General features: G+C 51.7%; 1 protein-coding gene across 1 annotated transcript; it reads left to right on the top strand.

Moving 5' to 3' along the window:
* Positions 1 to 581: 581 nt before the first annotated feature.
* Pomt1 (protein O-mannosyltransferase 1) lies at positions 582 to 19612 on the top strand. Its single transcript, XM_051166483.1, has 20 exons — positions 582 to 722; positions 1313 to 1464; positions 4529 to 4635; positions 4769 to 4819; positions 6183 to 6329; positions 7814 to 7925; positions 8563 to 8628; positions 8717 to 8810; positions 9074 to 9229; positions 10419 to 10549; positions 10957 to 11052; positions 12444 to 12536; positions 13775 to 13871; positions 16287 to 16379; positions 16593 to 16713; positions 17040 to 17137; positions 17656 to 17772; positions 18595 to 18721; positions 18839 to 19016; positions 19293 to 19612. The coding sequence occupies exons 1-20, from the start codon at positions 687 to 689 to the stop codon at positions 19465 to 19467; spliced, it is 2247 nt and encodes a 748-aa protein (XP_051022440.1). The 5' UTR covers positions 582 to 686; the 3' UTR covers positions 19468 to 19612.
* The last annotated feature ends 1286 nt before the right edge of the window (positions 19613 to 20898 follow it).

Here is a 20898-nt window from a genome sequence, read left to right as displayed (position 1 = left end):
GCCTGATTCTAGATCTGGGGTTGATAGTTCAGTCGGTACAGGAAGGGCTTGCCAGCTAAGCCCTTCCTGAATTTGATCCCGAGAACCCACCTAAAAAGGCATGCTTGCAATTAATATCTGAGCTGCAGAAGCAGAGGCGGTGGAATCAGAAAATCAAGGCCATGTGTGAGTCTGAGACCCTGGGGGAAGAGTTGAGGGATAAAACCGATCCATCATTCTCTCTGCCTGAAGCCCCAGGAGGCTCCGTGCACTCAGGCTTGAAAGCGCTTTACCGGTGCCCTTCCTCAGCCAGCGCGCTCCGTAATGAGAACGCTGCGGTCGGCCGGAGCCCCGAAACGGAGAGCTCCAAGCACGTGCGGAGCTTGTGGGAACCCGCTGTGCTTTCTTAAAAACTGCAACGCGAGCGCTTAAGCCCGCTGAGGCAAAGACGGTCGCCGCTTCCCACGTTCACGCCGGCTGAGCTTGCCGCCACCTTGGCGCTCCTGCCGCGCACGCGCGCCGCCACCTTCACCCTCTTGCGGCGCACGCGCGCCGCCACCTTCGCGCTCCTGCCGCGCACGCGCGCCGCTGATTGTAAGCCTCGCAGGAGCAACCAGTTGAACGTGGATCGGTGGGCGGTGCGGAGTGTCGAGCGGCCTCGCCCCCAACGGTCGACCCTGCCTGGCGGTTCGCAGGCGTGGCCCCACATGAAGAGCCGCTCAGCGGGACTCGAAGAAACGCTAGTAAGGTTTTTGGAGAGCCAGATTCGAGAGCCGTGCTGGGGCTCCGGGATCCGGATAGGAGGCGGCGCGCTAGGGTCGGTGGATGTTCCGGTCCTGGCTGAGCATGGGCGGTTCCAGGGCGGCCTCCTGATGGAAAAGAGCCGGGATGTGCAGAGCTGTAGAGAAAAAAGGGGCTCGGGACAACTCTAGGAGGAGAGGAAAGCCCCCGGGAGAGGACGGGAAGATCCATCTAGGTCACTGGGCTGTAACGGTGCCCAGAGCTCACCAGAGTTGGGGTTAGTTTTCGGCCACTGTAGGACGGCATAAGAGAGGCCACATCTTTAATTAGCAGCCTCGCTCCTAGCAAGAGCCCAGCAGGTGTTAATGGAATGGCTTGTAGAAGGGAGTGAATGAGATTCCTCAGTTAATCCCTCAAATGTTTTTAAGGGGACCCCGTGCTTGAGCACAACATTAATCCTCCAACAGGTATGTTCTAGAAGAGTCGTTCTTTCTGACCCTTCAGGCTGCTTTAGGATCCTTGTAGTGTCTTTTGGACCTTTGCAGGCTCCTACCTATTTACTGTTCATGGTAGCCCCTCCCCTCTTTTCCAGGCTGTCCTCCCAAGCTTGCTTTTCTGCAAAATGTTGAGATTTTTGAAGCGGCCTCTAGTGGTGACTGCTGACATCAACTTGAACTTGGTAGCCCTGACTGCCCTGGGACTACTTACCCGACTCTGGCAACTCTCCTACCCTCGGGCTGTGGTGTAAGTAGGGATGGGGGAGGGGGGGTGTGCGATCCACGAGGCATTGTTCTCAGTGACCCGAAGCGCCTTGCTGAGGAGAAATTCTGACTTTCTGGGCCTCTTTTTTTTTTTTTTTTTTTTAACTTATTTATTATTTGTTGATTATTCTGCCTGCATGCCAGAAGAGGGCGCCAGATCTCATTATAGATAGTTGAGAGCCCCCATGTGGTTGCTGGGGATTGAACTCAGGACCTCTGGAAGAGCAGCCAGTGCTCTAAACCTCTGAGCCATCTCTCCAGCCCCTCTGGGCCTCTTGGTGATGGATGTTTTAGCAGAGTGTCACTCAGGGTTCTCTAGAGTTAACAACCTACATGTGTGTGTGGAGGGGGGTGGGGGGTTGCTGGAATGATTTACAGGCTGCAGTCCAGCTAACCCATCAATGGCTGCCTGTGAATAAATGGAAAGTCTCAGGATCCAGTACTTGCTCAGTCCACAAAGCTGGCCGTCTCCGCTGGTCTTCAGTATATGCTAGAATCCCGAAGAAGTAGGCTGTGATGCCAGTGAAGGAACGGAGTGCTGGCAAGGTGAGGGCAAGCAGGCAAAGAGTAAAAGCATCCTACTTCTGAGGCCTCATACAGACTTTGAGCAGAAGATAGAGCCCTGATTAAAGAGCCGGATTAAAGGTGGGTGTCTTTCCTGACCCAAAGGTCGGGACTAGAAGTGGCTTCACCCACCTCAGAGCAAGCAAGACCTCACAGGTGTGCCCTCAACTTCTGGATGGTAGTTCATTCCAGATGTAGTCAGGGTGACAACCAGGGATGGTCATCTCCGGCAGCGTGGGTGTGGGGCCCTGTGCCGTATAACCTTTTAGGTCTTGGATTGTAGGACTGTAGTAAGAATGGCTCAAGTCAGGTGCAGTTTCCTTCTAAATTTGAAAGGAGAGGCTTTGGTGGATTTGGACGGGAGCCTTGCTTGGTTCATAAGGGGAAACATACTGCTGTTGCTGAAAGGGTGTTTATTAAGTAATGCGGGTCTTCTCCTTTGTTACAGATGTTAGATACGTTTACAAATAGAATAAGATCCTTCTGTCAATACAGTCGTTACCCAGCCTCTACCCTTAAAACAGATTCATTTGAGGCAAATCCTAAGATACTATATTTCATTTATGATTAATTCAATATACACTTCTGGAAGATGAGATGTTTGTTTGGTTGGTTGGTTTTTTGAGGCAGGGTCTCTCTGTGTAGCCTTGGCTGTCCTGGTCTCGCTTTGTAGACCAGGCTGGCCTCGAACTCAGAGCGATCCGCCTGCCTCTGCCTTCCAAGAGCTGGGATTAAAGGTGTGCGCCACCATGCCTGGCCAAGAATTATCTTTTAAGAGAAAGAATGTGTGTGTCTTTGCCTGCCTGCCTGCCTGCCTGCGTGCGTGTGCCTTCGGAACCAAAAGAGGGCTTTCGATCCTCTGGAGCTGAACATGCAGGTCTTTGAGAGCGTCCTGACTTGAGGGCTGGTGGCTGGCGAGAGGGTAAGGTGGAGTTAGCCTCAAGACTCATGAGGCTGTTCAGTAGCTTGGCCAGTACATCCCTAAGTCAAAAGCTGTGAGGAGGACTGGGGAGGTGCCACACCAAGTGTGAAGACCAGAGTTCAAATCCTAAGCACTCACTCAGATGCCATGTGAGCATTGTGTCTCATCTGTAATCCTAGTGTCCTGCTAGCTCAATCAAGGACTCTCTGAAGCAGGCTAGCTAGCCATAGCAGCCAAAGTGGCAAGCTTCAGACTGAATGAGAGGCCGTCTCAGGAGATAAAGTGGAGAGTGACCAAGAAAGACATTAGATGTCAACCTTGAGCCTCCACATATATGTGCACACACAGGTATGACACCCCCCACACATGTACTCTCACACACATGAGCATGAATACATGTTCTGTATAGCACATACATGTCCGTGCAGGGGAGGAAAAACTAAAGAAATAGATGCCACGCATGGTGGCGCACGCCTTTAATCCCAGCACTCAGGAGGCAGAGGTAAGCAAATCATTGCAAGTTTGAAGCCAGCCTGGTCTACAAAGCGAGTCTAGGACAGCCAAGACTACACAGAGAAACCCTGTCTCAAAAAAAGAAAAAAAGGGGGGGCTCTGCACAAAGCAATTAACCCTGGTGCTCACTGGGCCTGGTGAGTTTTCCACCAAGCTCCTGCAGGTTCAGGAATGCTGTATTTGTTATTTTAACATTTGTGATGCTAAACGTCTTAGTGTTTGGGGGCTGAATGCAGGTAGAACAAAGGATCTGACCTTGGCTTTTCACTCACCTGAAGTCAGTGGAAACTTGAGGTTTTATTCTCCTGCCTGTGTTTATAGTTAAGATTGCTAGCTGGCTGGACACCTGGCTCAGCACTTAGGAGCACTGGCAGCTCTTGCAGAGGACCTGGGTTCAGTTCCTAGCATCTACATGGGACTCACAACTGTCTCTAACTCGAGTTTTCAAGAGGATCTGATGCGCTCTTCTGCCGTCTGTGGACACTGCACAAGTGTGTACAGACATACATGCAGACAAAATACGTGTACCAAAAAAAGTAATTTTATAGGGCTAGAGAGATGGCTCAGAGGTTAAGAGCACTTGCCTGTTCTTTTAAAGGTCCTGAGTTCAATTCCCAGCAACCACGTGGTGGCTCACAGCCGTCTATAGTGAGATCTGGCACCCTCTTCTGGCCTGCAGGTAGACGTGCAGGTGAAAAACTATACATAATAAAGAAATGTTTTTTAAAAATTATTTTAGGAGCAAGTCCAGGGCAGTTAAGGCTACACAGAAAAAACCCTGTCTTGAAAAAAACAAAAAAAAATTTTTTTTTTAATAAAGCTTAAGTACCAGTTAAGATTTCTATTTGGGCCTGGTGTGATGGTGCACATGCCTTTAATCCCAGCACTCCTGGAGGCAGAGGCAGGTGGATCTCTGAGTTCAAGGCCAGTCTGGTCTACAAAGTGAGTCTAAGACAGCCAAGGCTACACAGAGGAGAAACCCTGTCTTGGAAAAAAAAAAAAAAAAGATTTCTAGTTGGCTATAAAGGTGGCTTGTGTTTGTTTGCAGCTTTGATGAAGTGTATTACGGCCAGTACATTTCCTTTTACATGAAGCGTATCTTCTTTCTGGATGACAGTGGGCCACCATTTGGCCACATGCTACTAGCCTTGGGAGGTAGGTAAGAGAAACAGCCTTTTAGGTCCTGAAATATATTAAGCTTATCAAGTAAAATGTCTCAAGGGCAGAAATCGTGTCTTGTTTTCTCGCCTTGTTTGGTCTGGTCTATATTCCAAATTTTTTGTTTTAGGTTACTTAGGAGGATTCGACGGTAACTTCTTGTGGAACCGTATTGGAGCAGGTAAGGGTTTTAACTTTCCTCATTAGTCTGTATATGAAAGAATAGAGACATGGTGCCTTCCAGAGACCCAACAGTTACCTTTTACTGATCTGAACCGGGATATAATTGGTTATTTGGATACAAGTGAACGTCTTTTCAAAGCTCTGGATGAAGGAGCTGGAGTGATGACTCAGCAATTAGGAGCACTGACTGTTGTTGCTGAGAACCAGGATTTGATTCCCAGCACCCACATGGCAGGTCACAGCCATCTGTAACTCCAGTTCCCGGGGTTTGACACCTACTTTTGGCCAAACATACACAGTCATATATGCAGACGAAACACCCATAAAATACAGAAAGAAAAATGACAAATAAGCCGGGCATGGTGATGCACACCTTTAATCCCAGCACTCAGGGAGGCAGAGGCAGGCAGATCTCTGAGTTCAAGGCCAGCCTGGTCTACAAAAAATGAGTCTAGGACAGCCAGGACTGCACAGAGAAACCCCGCCTCAAGAAACTAAAACAAGGCCGGGCGTGGTGGCGCACGCCTTTAGTCCCAGCACTCGGGAGGCAGAGGCAGGTGGATCACTGTGAGTTCGAGGCCAGCCTGGTCTACAAAGTGAGTCCAGGATGGCCAAGGCTACACAGAGAAACCCTGTCTCGAAAAACCAAAAAAAAAAAAAAAGAAACTAAAACAACAAACAAAAAAATAAAAAGAGAGTAAGGTGTGATAAAGTGTATAAGTGTTGTGTGATTGTTAATTATTTTGTCCCTGGCTCTTGGTACATGTATCCTGTGGCATTTGATAGCCACTGTCCCTTGTATGCATAAACTTTGTATGTGGCCATAGCTGCTTGGGGTAAATATTATATTAAGTCACCATTAATTTCAGAACCCTTGCTTATCATTCCCGTGCCCAGTGAGAGCTGGTCCCTAGATGGCAGAGCTCATTTCAAAGCAGTTTGGGCACATGGTAGTTTATGTTTATAGTCCTAGCTTCCCAGGGAGACTGAGGCCAGAGGATCACCTGAACTCTGGAGTTTGAGAACTTAACTTTTTTTTTTCCTGAGACAAGGTCTCACCAGGTAGTCTTGACTGTCCTGGAACCCACTATGTAGACCAGGCTAGCCTTGAACTCACAGCAATCCTCCTGCCTCTGCCTCGCTGGGATTTACAATGCGCATCACCATGCCCAGTGGTGAGACCCCGTCTCTAAATCCACCCACGACAAAAATGCTAAGGCTGATTTCAGAGCCTTGACCCCGCGTTTGCACCCTCAGTTGCTCATGTGTCTCCTAGCTTTATAGAGTTGCATTTCAGTGTCTGTGAGTGGCTGTGTGTCAATACGCATGCTCTCAGCTCTGCTGTGTCATGCCCTTTCCAGAATACAGTAGCAATGTGCCCGTGTGGTCCTTGCGTCTGCTGCCAGCCCTTGCCGGGGCCCTGTCAGTACCCATGGCCTACCAGATAGTGTCGGAGCTCCACTTTTCCCACTGTACTGCCATGGGAGCCGCCCTGTTGATGCTCATTGGTAAGCCTTGGATCCCTGCCAGCCTGCCTGCCTGCCTGCCAGCCTGCCTGCCTGCCTGCTTGCCTGCCTGCCTGCCTGCCTGCTGCCTGCCTGCCAGCCTGCCTGCCTGCCTGCCTGCCTGCTGCCTGCTGCCTGCCTGCCTGCCTGCCTGCCTGCCTGCCAGCCTGCCTGCCTGCCTGCCAGTGTACAGGAAATGTCCCTCTGTGGCATTTCAGCGTGAGGCTTGGAGAGTGGAGCCTGGTGTTGATGGGTGTGCTCCCTCGTGAGCACATCTGCTTCATCCAGGTTCCCGACTGGCCTCCACTCCCAGGCTGCCCTCTTTGATGTAGGATGGACGGACTGTGGGGTCAGACTCTTTTCAGAAGTGGAAATGTGGCCATGATGGCATATTAAAGGTGGGGGCTGCCAGACAGTGTTCAGGGGCATACACATTCACACACATATATAGGTGTAATTTTTTTTTAATTTTAATATGAGGGCCAGGCATGGTGGCGCACGCCTTTAATCCCAGCACTTGGGAGGCAGAGGCAGGCTGATCTCTGTGAGTTCCAGGCCAGCCTGGTCTACAAAGCTAGTCCAGGACAGTCAGGACTATAAGAGAAACCCTGTCTAAAAAAAAATGGGGTTGGGGATTTAGCTCAGTAGTAGAGCGCTTGCCTAGCAAGCACAAAGCCCTGGGTTCGATTCTCAGCTCTGGGGGAACAAAAAACTAATATGTAAAGACCCTGAGTTTGGGGATGTAACATAGTGATTGGGCCCTGGCCTAGCGTTTATGAGGCCCTGGGTCCATTCCCATCCCCAGAACAGGCACACCCCATGAAGGATCTTGCTGGGCCTGTAACCTCAGCGCTTGGAGGCCTGAGGCAGAAGCATCTTAGTGTGAGGTGAGCCTAGGCTATAGCAAGAGTTTGTTCCCCCCCCCCTTTTTTTTTTTTTTTTTTTAACCAACTACATAAAAATGTTTTTGTTGGGGACTGGAGACCTAGCTCAGAGGTTAAGAGCACTCATGGGTCTTGTAGGGGACCTGAGTTTGGTTCCCAGCTTCCGAATGGTGGCTTACGACTGTCCATGACTCCAGTTCCAGGGAACCCAACACTCTCTTTTGACTTCCACAGACACCAGGCACTTACATGGTATACATATGTACACACATGTAAGCAGAACACATAACACATTAAATAAATAAGTCTTCAAAAAGGAAAAGATTTCCCCCCTTGTTCCCTTAACAAGACATTAAACTAAATATGTGCCATTTACCTTGTATGAAGGGTTTTAGGTAAGCCATAAATGACTTAAATTATGCAGCCAGCTTGGTGCAAAGTTTATACAAATGCCTGTCTTTGTATAGACAGGGACTGGCATCCTCAGAGGGGGGTCCCCCTCTCTATGGAGAGATGGCTGTCTTCATCTCTCTCCTGTGATTGGTCTTGTATTCCCAGCAGCCTGTGCGGCTCCGTACTGACAACTGTTTGTCTCTGTAACAGAAAACGCCCTGATCACCCAGTCCAGGCTCATGTTGCTGGAGTCCATACTGATATTTTTTAATCTCCTGGCCGTGTTGTCCTACCTGAAGTGCTTCAACTCCCAAACACACAGGTACGGAAAGAGAGGCATGCCTTTCTGGTTAGGAGGGAAGGGCTCCCAGGTTGGGTGTCCTTTGGTTTTTGGATGGTCTGGCTGTGGAGGCTTAGCTGGCTGCCATCCCTCCACCTCAGCCTCTAGAGTGCCGGGGTTCTGGGATGTCCCTGCCCCTAGCCCTGGGTGACTTCTAGTGCCTTTTGCCTTGAGGAGCTGCTTGCAGAATGCCTTTTGGTTACATGATTTTATAACCTCATCCTATTTCTACTTTAACCACAGTAAATTTTTTTATTTCTTTTGTTGTTGTTGTTGTTGTTGTTTGGTTTTTTTGTTTTTCGAGACAGGGTTTCTCTCTGTAGCCTTGGCTGTCCTGGACTCGCTTTGTAGACCAGGCTGACATTGAACTCAGAGCAATCCACCTGCCTCTGTCCTCGAGTGCTGGGATTAAAGACATGCGCCACTATGGCCCAGCTCAAATTTTTCTTCTTGACAAAAAGAAAAGTTCTTCTGAGACCCACACGGGAAGGCGGGTTCTTTGTATTGTGGCTGGGGCCCAGAAGGACTGGCCAACTTTGAGACTGCTCAGAGAAGCATGTGCCATCCTGACCTGTAGGATGAGTCATGTGAACGCTTCCTTGTTCTCTTTGTGTCCCAGCCCTTTCTCACTGCACTGGTGGCTGTGGCTAATGCTGACCGGGGTCTCTTGTTCCTGCGCTGTTGGGTGAGTTAGAGCCCCCGATGTGGACAGTATTCCTCCTGTCTATGGGGTTGTCAGACTTGTAACCTTATTTCAAGTCTGTCTTTTTCAGTATCAAATACATGGGAATTTTTACCTACTTGCTCGTGCTCAGCATTGCAGCTGTCCATGCCTGGGACCTGATCGGAGACCAGACCTTGTCAAATGTAGGTGCTCGTGTCAGTGCCACCGAGTTTGCAGGGTTTGGGGTTGGGGGGTGTGGAGCTGGCTTAGGGAGGAGTTGCCTTAAAGAAGTGGATCCTCCAGGCTTCAGGAGGAAGTGGGAGTCGGGCAGCTCACCTTCGAGCCTCCCCAGGGTATGCATGGGAGATGGGGCTTCTCAGTGACTTTTCCTAAGCCTGCATGCAGGGTCTGGAACCGCTCGCGCCGCTCTGCAGATAGGAAGACCTTTCCTCTCTTCCCCTGGCAGATCCACGTGTTCAGTCACTTGCTCGCCAGAGTGGTGGCTCTGGTGATCATCCCTGTCCTCCTGTACTTACTGTTCTTCTACGTCCACTTACTGCTGCTCTACCGCTCTGGGCCCCATGACCAAATCATGTCCAGCGCCTTCCAAGCCAGCTTGGAGGTAAGAAACATGATGTCCAGGTTGCTGCCGAACAAAGACGGCCTCAGAGTTTCTGTCTAGCAGGGTCAGATCTGGCCGTGGTGGTACTTGGAGCCCTCGGGAGGAAGAGATAGATGGGTTGCCGCAGGTCAGGGCCAGCCAGGCCTCTGTAGCAACACCTTGTTTTAAAAAGCCAAATAAATGCCTTTACTCCCAGCACACGGGAGGCAGAGGCAGGTGGATCCCTGTGAGTTCGAGGCTAGCCTGGTCTACAAAGCAAGTGAATCCAGGACACCTAAGGCTATACAGAGAAAGCCTGTCTCAAAAAAAAAAAAAAAAAAGCCAAATAAATGACAGCCATGTTGGGGTTTTTATTGTCTGTCTGTCTGTCTTTCTTTCTTTCTTTCTTTTTAGACAGGGCTTCTTTGTGTAGCCTTGTCTGTCCTCGAACTCACAGCAATCTGCCTGCCTCTGCCTCTGCTTCCCAAGTGGTGGAATGCTGGGATTAAAGGCGTGTGACTGCACCTCCCAGCCCATGTTGATTTTTAAAGGAATTCTGAAATCCTGATTGCGCAGTTAAATGCCTCATGAGAGAGACCCAAGCCTGGTGAGAGTCACGAGCTGCAGACGCTTGCAGGTTGAGCACCTTAACATGGAAGTCTGCAGTCAACGGGTTCAGATCTCCAGAACATCTTGAGTGTTTTGTACGACACTTGGCTTCACATGACAGAGAGAGCGTTTTGCATTTCGGACCTTCTGAATGTGGGTGACCCCCAATCCCCCTAAACTGGAACACTGTGCGGTGGTGAGGGGTGTGGTCTGGAGTAGATGGTCACATTTGATGTTACTACATTTCCTCGGCTCTCAGACACGGGCGCCTGCCTCTCACAGGATAGATACTTGTAAAAGGAATCTCTGGTGGAAAGGCCACCTGAATACCTCACCAGTAAGTGAGCACACACCCACTTACAATTTGTAGCTCAGTAGGACCCCAGTCTCTGAGAGCTAGTTACAGTGAATTATATGACCATATCTGCCACTACCCCATCCGTCACCAAGGCCAGGCTAGGATTGTTGGTCTTGGTCCGATGAGATGGCTCCACAGTGAGGGCACTGCCACTGAGCCTGACACCTCTCCATCTTGGGACCCATGGGGTAGAAGGATGGTTAGTCTCCTGAGCTCACCTGAGACCTTTTCTCTCTGTCTTAGGGGGGGCTAGCCCGCATCACCCAAGGCCAGCCCCTGGAGGTGGCCTTTGGCTCTCAGGTCACTCTGAGGAACGTCCTTGGCAAACCCTTGCCCTGCTGGCTTCATTCCCACAAGAACACCTATCCCATGATGTAAGGAAAGTGACCATTTTAATTTGCAATCACAAATGTTTTGGGGGAAAAAAAAACCAAATATTTTGCTTTCTCCAGTTTGCTTATGCTAAGAGCTGTCACTTTCTGTGATCAAGTTTAGAGAGAGAAAGGCAGCCAGGCTTCAGGCCCAGGCTCATGACTTTAGTGGTATCCAGTGTGAAACCCTGAGGGCTATAGCATGCCATGGCCTTGCCTCCTCTGGCAGCCTCTGAGCAGCTCTGCCTGACAGTGTTTTTTCCATGTTCTCTGACCACTGGGACACAGACTGTGTATTGTCGGGTAACACGTCCTACTGGGTGGTCTCTCCAGAAACCAAGGGGGAGCAGAGCAGCCCGTGGGTCCCGGCTGGCTGCTTGAGGTGTTTTCTTTGTTGACATCTCACACAGATATGAGAGTGGCCGTGGCAGCTCCCACCAGCAGCAGGTGACCTGTTACCCCTTCAAAGACATCAATAACTGGTGGATCATCAAGGACCCTGGGAGGTGAGTGTGTGTCCATCGGAGCTCACTGCCCAGCGCGGCTGGACAAGTCCTTCTGAGTCCTAGGCCTCCCTTCTGTGAGTGCTCCCTGGCCAGGGCCTCGTTCAGCCTTGGAGCTGAAGTATCTGCTCTGAGCTATTAAGATGCGAGGCCAGGCCCTGGTCCAGGTCCTCAGGCACCTGCCTGAGCATCTCTTAGGGGTTGTAACAGGGTCCAAAGTGTGCTGCAGAGCGCTTCCACACCTTCCCCCCTCAAGAAGGCCTTGTGTGGGGGCCTCTCTGTGCTCCTGTGTCTAGGCCTACGGAGTTACCCTGTAAATGATGTGTTCCCTTTGACTAACATTGAGCTTCCGCCCTCACTCCCGTGCCAGCATCGGCAGCCTCTAGGAAGCCTTCCACTAGATACCTTCCTGAGGGTCCTTGGCCTCTACACTCTACCTCCTGCTGGGTACTCCTCCAACAACCTCAGGGTCGCCAGGCCCCGAGCCATCCCTGCACTCACCCTTCTTGCCAGGGATGTGAAGGCTGGATCCGTGCGGTGGCCTCTTAGGCCGGTCCATCTAAAGGTGTCCTCTCCTCTCCTGTCACTTTTCCCCAGGCTGGCCTGTGTCCATCCACATAGGTTGCTGGCTTGGTTTGTATAGCTGCATATCTGTTTTTCTGACTCATTGCAGTGAGTGAGGCCAGCCACCCTGACCCCTGTCTGGCCTGCCTAGCCGTTTACCTAGCACTAGTTCAGTGCTGGGGACTTGATAGGTTCTAAGAGTTTAGATGGCTTTTTCCCCCTCTTGAACAGGGTTCCTCTATATAGCCTTGGATTTCCTGGACTTACTCACTTTGTAGACCAGGCTGGCCTCAAACTCACAGAGATCGACCTGCCTCAGCCTTGCTGCCGAGTGCTGGGATTACAAGCGTGTACCACCACACCTGGCTTTAGATGGCTTTTTATTTGGCGTGTTTTCTTTATTTTCCTGATTTGTTTTTTTATTTGTTTGGGAGAGTGTCTCTCCTTATAGCCAAGCCTTGACTCAGACTCCCAGACCTTTTGCCTCAGCCTTCCAAGTGCTGGGATTACAGGTATGCAGCGCCTCACGCAGCCTGATAGGCTCCTTTTTTTTTTTTAAGGTTAAAAAAAAAAGAATATGCTGTCAACATAAGGATTTGGGGGGAGGGACCAGTTAGTGTATTCTTTATAGACAAGTGTGACAATGGCATATAGAGTCACATTTGACAATTTGGAGAGTTGAGAAGAGCTAGAGAGTCACTTCACACAAGAAGTACATACATTGGGGGTGCGTACTCCCCAGTGTCTGCAGGGAGACCTTGGAGCCTTGGCATCCCAGAGAGCTTACCGTAAGAGGGCTGAGTGTCCCCCTGACAGTGCTGTCTTCCTAGACACCAGATGGTGGTAAACAGCCCTCCCAGGCCTGTGCGACATGGGGACATTGTACAGCTTGTTCACGGCATGACCGCCCGCCTCCTTAACACGTGAGTGCGCCCCGATGCTTGCCCTCCACACCCACTCAGCCTGGGCCCTCCATCCTCACTTCCTGCCTCCGCCTCACTCCCCGGCCACACTGGGCCCTAGAGAGTACAGAGTGGGCTTCATCGCTTCGCTGCCTGCAGCCCTCTCTAGTAACTCCCTCAGCTCTCCTGAGGCTCCTAGTGACTCCGACTTGTGTCACCCCCATCCTTTGGCCTCCCTGCTGGTCCTGAACTAAGCAAACAGCATCTCTTGCCTTCCACACTCTTCTTTGCTGCTATAATATTCCTAAAGTCACCTTTCCAGAAAACCTGCCTAGGTACTGTCCCTCTGATTGAGTTTTTATTCTGGCGCTCTGTCTGGCAGTCCAGTGTCCACAGCACCGGAATGTTGCTGCCGATATTGCGCCCTGCTGGGCTGCCTGCTGCATCCTGTGATGATGTGAGTCCTGCCTGAGTAGACTGCAGATGGCAGGCTGCTTCTGGACACTGAGGCTGAGCCATGCAAAGCAGCCTGCTCTTGCTGGCCCAGGGCCGACAATACTGCTTTTCTGATTCTGTCAGACCAGTGCCACACCAGGGCCAGTTCTTAGGCGCATACTTCCAGCCCTGTGACAGCCATCCTTTTCTCTGAGATTTGCTTCACTTATTCTAAAAATAAATGACACCATCTAGTCATTGGACATCAAGTCTGGACACACACAGTCAAGATGATCCCTCACAGATAGGAACAAGGTGGTCCTCACAGATAGGACAGCAAGACAGTCCCTCACAGATATGATAATAAGATCGTCCTCAGCCAGGCGGTGGTGGCGCACGCCTTTAATCCCAGCACTCAGGAGGCAGAAGCAGGTGGATCACTGTGAGTTCGAGGCCAGCCTGGTCTACAAAGGGAGTCCAGGACAGCCAAGGATAACGCAGAGATCCTGTCTCGAAAGACCAAAAAAAAAAAAAATGGTCCTCATAGATAGGACAGCAAGACAATCCCTGACAGATAGGACAATAAGATGGTCCAAACTGGGCAGTCCCTCAGTTGAGACTCGCTTTCAGATAACTCTAGGCTGTGTCATGTTGACCATGAAAGTTCACCTTGGAGCAGCCTCCATCACTGGATGTGTGGCCTCTGTGGTTGCTGCCTTTCCAGCCAGCTTCCTCAGCCTCAGCAGGCAGAACCAGCTTTGTTCTGAAAGGCAGCCTTTCCCCCTTAATGACACGTTAAGGGTCAGCTCTGCTCTCTCTTCCAGGCATGACGTTGCAGCCCCGCTGAGTCCCCATTCTCAGGAAGTCTCCTGCTACATTGACTATAACATCTCCATGCCCGCCCAGAACCTCTGGAGGCTGGTGAGTTCCACGTGGAGCGCTGGCCTGGGTGCAGCAGGGGCTTGTGGCTGTCAGTGGGAACACTTGATTTCTTTTTTTTGTTTTTTGTTTTTTTGTTTTTGTTTTTGTTTTTTGTTTTTCGAGACAGGGTTTCTCTGTGTAGCCTTGGCCATCCTGGACTCACTTTGTAGACCAGGCTGGCCTCGAACTCACAGCGATCCGCCTGCCTCTGCCTCCCGAGTGCTGGGATTAAAGGCGTGCGCCACCACGCCCGGCTCTTTTTTTGTTTTGTTTTAGAGTTTTTTGTTTGTTTGTTTGTTTTCTTTTTTAAAAAAGATTTGTTTATTATGTATACATTGCTCTGCCTGCACATATACCTGCACACCAGAAAAGGGCATCAGATCTCATTATAGAAGGTTGTGAGCCACCATGTGATTGCTGGGAATTGAACTCAGGACCTTTGGAAGAGGAAGCAGTACTCTTAACCACTGAGCCATCTCTCCAGCCCCTTGTTTGTTTTTTTCAAGACAGGGTTTCTCTGTGTAGCCTTGGCTGTCCTGAACTTGCTCTGAAGACCAGGCTGGCCTCGAACTCATAGCAGTCCACCTGCCTCTGCCTCCTGAGTGCTGAGGTGAAAGGCACATGCCACCACACCCGGCTGGAACCCCTGATTTCTACCTCAGAACATCCAAATGCCTCTTCAGATAATGGAGTCAAATGTCAGATGGGATGGGGAGTGCTTACTCACAAAGCAAGTCTGAGGTATTCCCATGGGGAGCAGTCACTGGGGCCTCAGGGATGGACTGGGAAAGTTCCAAACGCTGTGCCTGTCCTGTGAGGCCTTTGGGGTCAGGGCTGTCCCAGCTGGCCTGCTTCCTGGACCGTTGACTTTTTACCCTCTGCTCTAGGTTCATCCCGTTGCTGTGCCAAGTACCATGACCCAAAGCAACTTAGTGGCAAAAAGGGTTATTCTACAGACTTCCCTGCCCGAAGTCAGGGCAGGAACTCAAGCAGGAACTATGGCGGAACGTTGTGGCTGGCTCACAACCAGATTCATGCTTAGCTCGCTTTATACAGCGGGGTCACCTGCCCAGGGAATGGTGCCGCCCAGTCGGCTGGGCCCTCCCACATCAAGTAACAGTCAAGGTCAATCCCTCACAGACACACCAATAGGCCAGGCCAACAGGGACAGTCCCTCAGTTGGGACTCCCTTCTAGGTGACACTAGGTCGTGTCACTTTGATGATTAAAGCTAATTAAGACACTCTCCCACCACAGACATGGCCTCCAGCCACTCCTGTGACCCAAGGGACGCCCCTTAGCCAATTTTCACCCATACTTTATAGGAGCACAAGCAGTTGCCTGGCCATCGGAGGGTGATTTTATTAGGGCAGTACCCTTTTTGTGATGGTCACTTGTTCCCCTTGCAAAGTCAGGTCTCCTGGGAAAGGTTCTGTGCAAGAGTTCTGTTATTGAGCCCACGGACTATGAACAGCTGCAGGCAGGGGGTCATTCCCAAGGAGGCCACACTGGCCTAGCTTCTGATTGGCTGTAGGAGCCCTGATTACTCAGTTTCCCTCCTATTTTGGACCCTTGCTGGTTTCCTCAGCAAAGCTCCGTCCGTGACGACTGCTTTTCATGGACGTAGCTCATCCATCTCCGCTCTGTTCCACCTGGTCACAGCTATTTCCAGCCTCTCCTGCGTCCTGGGCCTCTTCTCCTGGGACGCTGCCTCAGTGCAATAGCACTGAGTCTCCCTGCACTCCTTCCCACCTGGCTACTAATGGCTCCATTGCTGATCCCTTCCCCTGCCTACCTCCTGGCAGCCCTTTGAATAGCACCTGCTACAGGTCAAACAATTTCCAGAGAGGGGAGCAGGCCTCAGGAGAGGCCACCTGGTCCAGGATGTCTTACTCCTGCTCAGCCTCTTGAGGTCTGTAACTCTCATCACGAGACATATCACTGAGGCGCATCAGGCCGTAATGGCGCTCCTGGGCCCAGGACCTTCCCTGAGCCCGCCTGAGGCGCTCTGACCGTTAGAACTTCCTTACACCGGCCAGATAAAGTCTAGGAAACTTTCCTGTTTTGGCTAGAGTCTGTGTCCTCTTGGGACTGAATAGGGGGCTTTTGAGTCCCGGTGGGAAGTGCCTATCCTGCAGCCTCAGACAGGCTGACTAACGCGCTGTATTGCGGGGATCATGGAGGGTCCGCAGCACCAAGGCCAAGCACTAGCATCATGTCTTTCCTTTGCTTGAGGACTCTTCACCTTAGCTGTGTGACCGGACTTCTCTCATCTTAGGCAAAAAGCAGAGAAGCTATGGGTATCTGCTTTTTCCGTTGATAGTTAAGGCTGTCTGAAAGGTTTATATTGGTTTGTGGTGCTGGGGACAGAACCCAGGGCCTCACGAACACTGGCTGACAAGATCTGCTCTCGCAGGACATTGTGAATAGAGAGTCCAGCCGAGATACTTGGAAGACTATCTTGTCGGAAGTGCGCTTCGTGCATGTGAACACATCCGCCATCTTGAAGGTAAAGGGTAGCTCTTGGTCAGCCTGTCAGGCCCTGGCCTCCCCCAGACTATGCCCGGAGCTGCTCAGACCTATGCTCACATGCTAGCCATGTGATGAAAGTCACCCTATGATTATAGTACACGTAGGCGGGGGAAGAGCCGTAGGAAGACCTGGGGGCAGGGGTCTGCTGATACAGCAATGTTACGTGCATTGTCTTTCTCGGTTTGGCTAGCTGAGCGGGGCTCACCTCCCTGAGTGGGGGTTTCGGCAGTTGGAAGTGGTTGGGGAGAAGTTGTCACAAGGCTACCACGAGAGCATGGTATGGAACGTGGAGGAACACCGGTATGGCAAAAGTGAGTCACTAAAGCCCTGGGTCCTGGGTATCTGGGTGTCTCTGGATCAGGGAAGTACCTAAACAACACTTGATTTGGAGGGACCTAAGCCCTGCTCTTGAATTTGGCTGAGTCCCTTGCACTGATCCACGATTCCATGAGGTGTTTGTGATGGGGGCCTGTGGAGGCGGCTGTATCCCAGGGTACACTAGTCCTGAGTTGCCTGAAGAGTTTGGGGAGTAGAACCAAGTGGGGTGATGCAGTTTGGTGAGGTGTCCTTGTGGGTTATTGGAAAGAGTTGGTGGCAGCTTCAGCCTCACTGTCTCTTCTTTGGTGTCCACTGCCAGGCCAAGAGCAGAAAGAGAGGGAGCTAGAGCTGCACTCTCCCACTCAGTTTGACATCAGCAGGAACCTCAGCTTCATGGCCCGGTTCTCGGAACTGCAGGTGACCAGTGACATAGGAACACCACTCACCCTTGCTCAGTAGGAACTGACTTCTACCCATGAAGGCACTGTATGCTGCTGAGCCCTTAAGTTCAGAGTCCTTGAAGCCTCAGCAGAATGAGCCCCTCTCCAGGCCCCATGGACGTGCACTCACGCAGAGTTGGGGACAAGGAGGGTCTGCATCTGTGTGACATTGCAATAAAGTCAGGGTGTCTGAAGGCCTCGTATCAGGCCAAAAGGGGCTCCATCCAACTAGAGAAGGCCTGGGTCAGTCAGACAGAGACTCAGAGTCCATGATGTGACTCCTGTCACGGTCTGCAGAGGATAGCGCAGTCCATGGAGTCAGACTTCCCAAGCCAACAGCGCAGGTTTGCACGCAGGGCCGCTACAGCAGCACTTGACAGAGGAACTTAGGCTGGGCAATCCATGTACAAGGGACGGCAGTTTAGCAACACACCTCGACGTCATGGCAGCTGGAGGCGTGGCCATCCTCTGCAACCTGTGTTCTGTTCTGTGCAGTGGAAGATGCTGACGCTCAAGAACGAGGAAGACTTGGAACACAAGTACAGCTCCACCCCACTGGAGTGGGTCACCCTGGACACCAACATTGCCTATTGGCTGCATCCCAGGACCAGTGTAAGCAAGCATGTGCAAGTCCCAGTCAACTTCCTGTAGGTGTCCTGGGCTTCTCCAAAGCAAAGGCTTACTTTTGTTTGGATACCAGGCAGTCCAAGGCCTAGACTGCTCATTGCCAAAGAACAAGGCCTTCCTGTTGAGGGAATCTCACTGCTGTCCCATTCGTGTCACACAGAGTTGTTCTAACAGTATTTTCTCTGTAGCATCCAACCGCTATGCTGGCTGCTGCACTGGTTATGTTGCCTCTTGCCACAGCAGAGTGGAAGCAAGCGGCATGGGGTTGCATGGGGGCAGTGTTGCTCACTGAGTAAATACTAAGACTTCCCCAGCACCCACCCTTATCTAGTGGAATCGAGGGCAAAGTGAAGGCACGTGGAGGAAGTCCCAGGGCTGTCTCACAGCACAGCTGTGTGTGTGTGTGTCTGTATGTGTGTTTCCTTCCTCTTTCTGGGTGTGACCTTCCTGTGAATCCCAGTGCCAGGCATGGTGGCACTCATTTCTAAGCTCAGGAGGCTGAGACAATCACAAATGAACTAACTGAGCTGTGGGTAGCTCAGTGGCAAGGTATGCTCAGCATCCACAGCCCTGGATCCATGCCCAATGCCCCGGATCTCCATTACTCCTGTTTTCAGTTTTGCAAACGGCACATTAGTTGTCGGGATGTGTAACACAGGCATCCAGGCTTGCCAGAGGGTTAGCATACTCCCAGCCTGCCTATGTGGTCTTGAACTCCGCTGAAGTGCACTGGTTTTCTCCCTTGGCCACTGCCCTCCGCCTGCAGCGAGGGGGCAGGCCATGACTCCTAACTGCCTGTGCTTTCAGGCTCAGATCCACTTGCTTGGAAACATTGTGATCTGGACTTCCACTAGCCTTGCCACAGTGGCCTATACCATACTCTTCTTCTGGTACCTGCTTCGCCGGCGAAGGAGAATCTGTGACCTCCCTGAGGGTTAGTGTCATCCATCAGTCCACTCAGTCCTGGGGTTGGTGAGGTGCTGGGGACAGTATGTGACTTATGAATGTGCCCACGGCCAGCCCAGCTGCTCTGAGATATACTTTCCCACAGATGCCTGGTCCCACTGGGTGCTGGCTGGAGCCCTGTGTACTGGCGGTTGGGCGCTCAACTACCTGCCCTTCTTCCTCATGGAGAGGATGCTCTTCCTCTACCATTACCTGCCGGCACTCACCTTCCAGATCCTGCTGCTCCCAATCGTCCTGCAGCATGTCAGCGACCACCTGTGCAGGTACTGATACAGTGGGCCTTAGGGCTGTGACCACCTGTGCAGGTGCTGGTACAGTGAGCCTTAGGGCTGCGACCACCTGTGCAGGTGCTGGTACAGTGGGCCTTAGAGCTGCGACCACCTGTGCAGGTGCTGGTACAGTGGGCATTAGGGCTGCAACTACCTGTGCAGGTGCTGGTACAGTGAGCCTTAGGGCTGGCCCCGTAAGGATGCTGTGGGGAGGATGCTATGGGGAGGCAAGCCAGGTGCTCCAGCTTCACTCTGCCCTGCTGCCCACAGGTCCCAGCTGCAGAGGAATGTCTTCAGTGCCCTGGTGATAGCATGGTATTCCTCCGCATGCCATGTGTCCAACATGCTACGCCCATTAACCTATGGGGACAAGCCACTCTCACCAGGCGAGCTGCGGGCCCTTCGCTGGAAAGACAGCTGGGACATCCTGATCCGGAAGTACTAGAGAACAAGAGCACGGAAGACAAGCATGCAGGACAAAATCTCAAAACCGTGTTTATCTCCCACCGCAGAGGCCTCAGAGGCAGGAGCCACTAGCTGGGTACAGGAAGGACTCAAGGGATTAATTCCGATTCCGCCCTAAGAGCCCTGTCCGCTGCTTCCTCTTCACACAGTGAAGAATGCGTCCTGCCACAGCATCACCCACGAGGCTTGACTCTGACCAGCCAGTGTTTGAGCTGCCAGCGTGGAACCAAGGCAGGCAGGAGTGCTCGGCCAGGCGCCTCACCCCAGCTGTGGCCTACAATGGGGTTTCAGCCCTGCCTTCGCCAGGCCTGCAGTATCACAGCTCACTGTGGGCAGGCACAGCTGCCCTATGTAAAGCCTGCTTGGGATCTGACGGTCCTTACACCCAGACTCCTCACTGATCTGACACTAAAGACATCTCCTGGGAGATGTCACCAGGCGTCTCTACCTGACCTCCACAGCTAAGTCACCCTCCATACACTTCCTTACCTTTAATTTGCCTTCCCTAATGAAAAGATAAGGAACAAATTGATAATAACTTTTGAGTGTTATTTATTGATTTTTCCCTCAACAAAACCAGTACAGCACTAACAGAAACCAGCCCCTGAGCCCAGCACAGCTTAGCTGCTGTCATGGTCATGGGTGGGGACCACAGTTGTATTTAACAAGAGATGAGAAGTGTCCATGCCATAGCTGTGGCAATAGCCAAGGACACTTTTCCAAAAGGGCCACCTGTGGGAGGGAAGACAAACTTGACAACACAGAAGGGGCCATTTGTGAAGCCACAAGCTTGGGGTTGGCATACAGGACAATGGCTGGCTTTAGGCAGCCACGTACAGGTGACTGACTGCACTCCAGTGCTCCCCTGGCTGGAGACAGCCTGCCCTGGCATGCCAGCCATGAACTGTACCCAAGGGGCTTGTATACGGACAGCTGCTTGGGCTCAGCTTTCTGCAGTGCTGTGGAGACAGCTTTAGCCACAAGAGACCCCAATGGCCTGCTCCCATCTATGCCATGATCCAGGCCCCAGGGTACACCGGGGTTCCTGCATCAAGTGTGATGCTTCTTAGAGGCATGTGGGTAGACCTTAGGGTTCCTGCCTCAGGCTCCTCAGACTGGACTATAGCCCAGAGGTGTAAAACTGGGTTCATAAGTCACAAACAGCCCACCACAAAACAAGGATATCTAACATATCTTCAACCCTCTGCAACACGCACATGAACCATGTCACACCGGGAAGCACTTCTCTGTGGCTCACTATCAACACCAGGCCAGCCAGCCCAGCTGTCCCTCAGATGCCCAATAGTGTGTGTCCTGCATCTCTCTGGAAGCCGGCACCATGGCCTTACTACGCAGTTTGGGCACTGAGTGATCCAGAGACCTATTGGCCCCCTCCAATGACAGGAAGAGG

Source organism: Acomys russatus, chromosome 24, assembly GCF_903995435.1.
Source record: "Acomys russatus chromosome 24, mAcoRus1.1, whole genome shotgun sequence".
In the NCBI taxonomy this organism is placed as follows: Eukaryota; Metazoa; Chordata; class Mammalia; order Rodentia; family Muridae; genus Acomys; species Acomys russatus.
The sequence above is the reverse complement of the archived record's forward strand: the minus strand, read 5'-3'. Positions and strand labels throughout refer to the sequence as shown.

Bases quoted from the DNA above. Each gene is read 5' to 3' on its own strand.
- Pomt1 (XM_051166483.1), top strand. From the start codon at position 687: ATGAAGAGCCGCTCAGCGGGACTCGAAGAAACGCTA. The intron at 1,465-4,528 runs GTAAGTAGGGAT...GTTTGTTTGCAG, and splicing joins TCCTACCCTCGGGCTGTGGT to CTTTGATGAAGTGTATTACG. The intron at 6,330-7,813 runs GTAAGCCTTGGA...TCTCTGTAACAG, and splicing joins CGCCCTGTTGATGCTCATTG to AAAACGCCCTGATCACCCAG.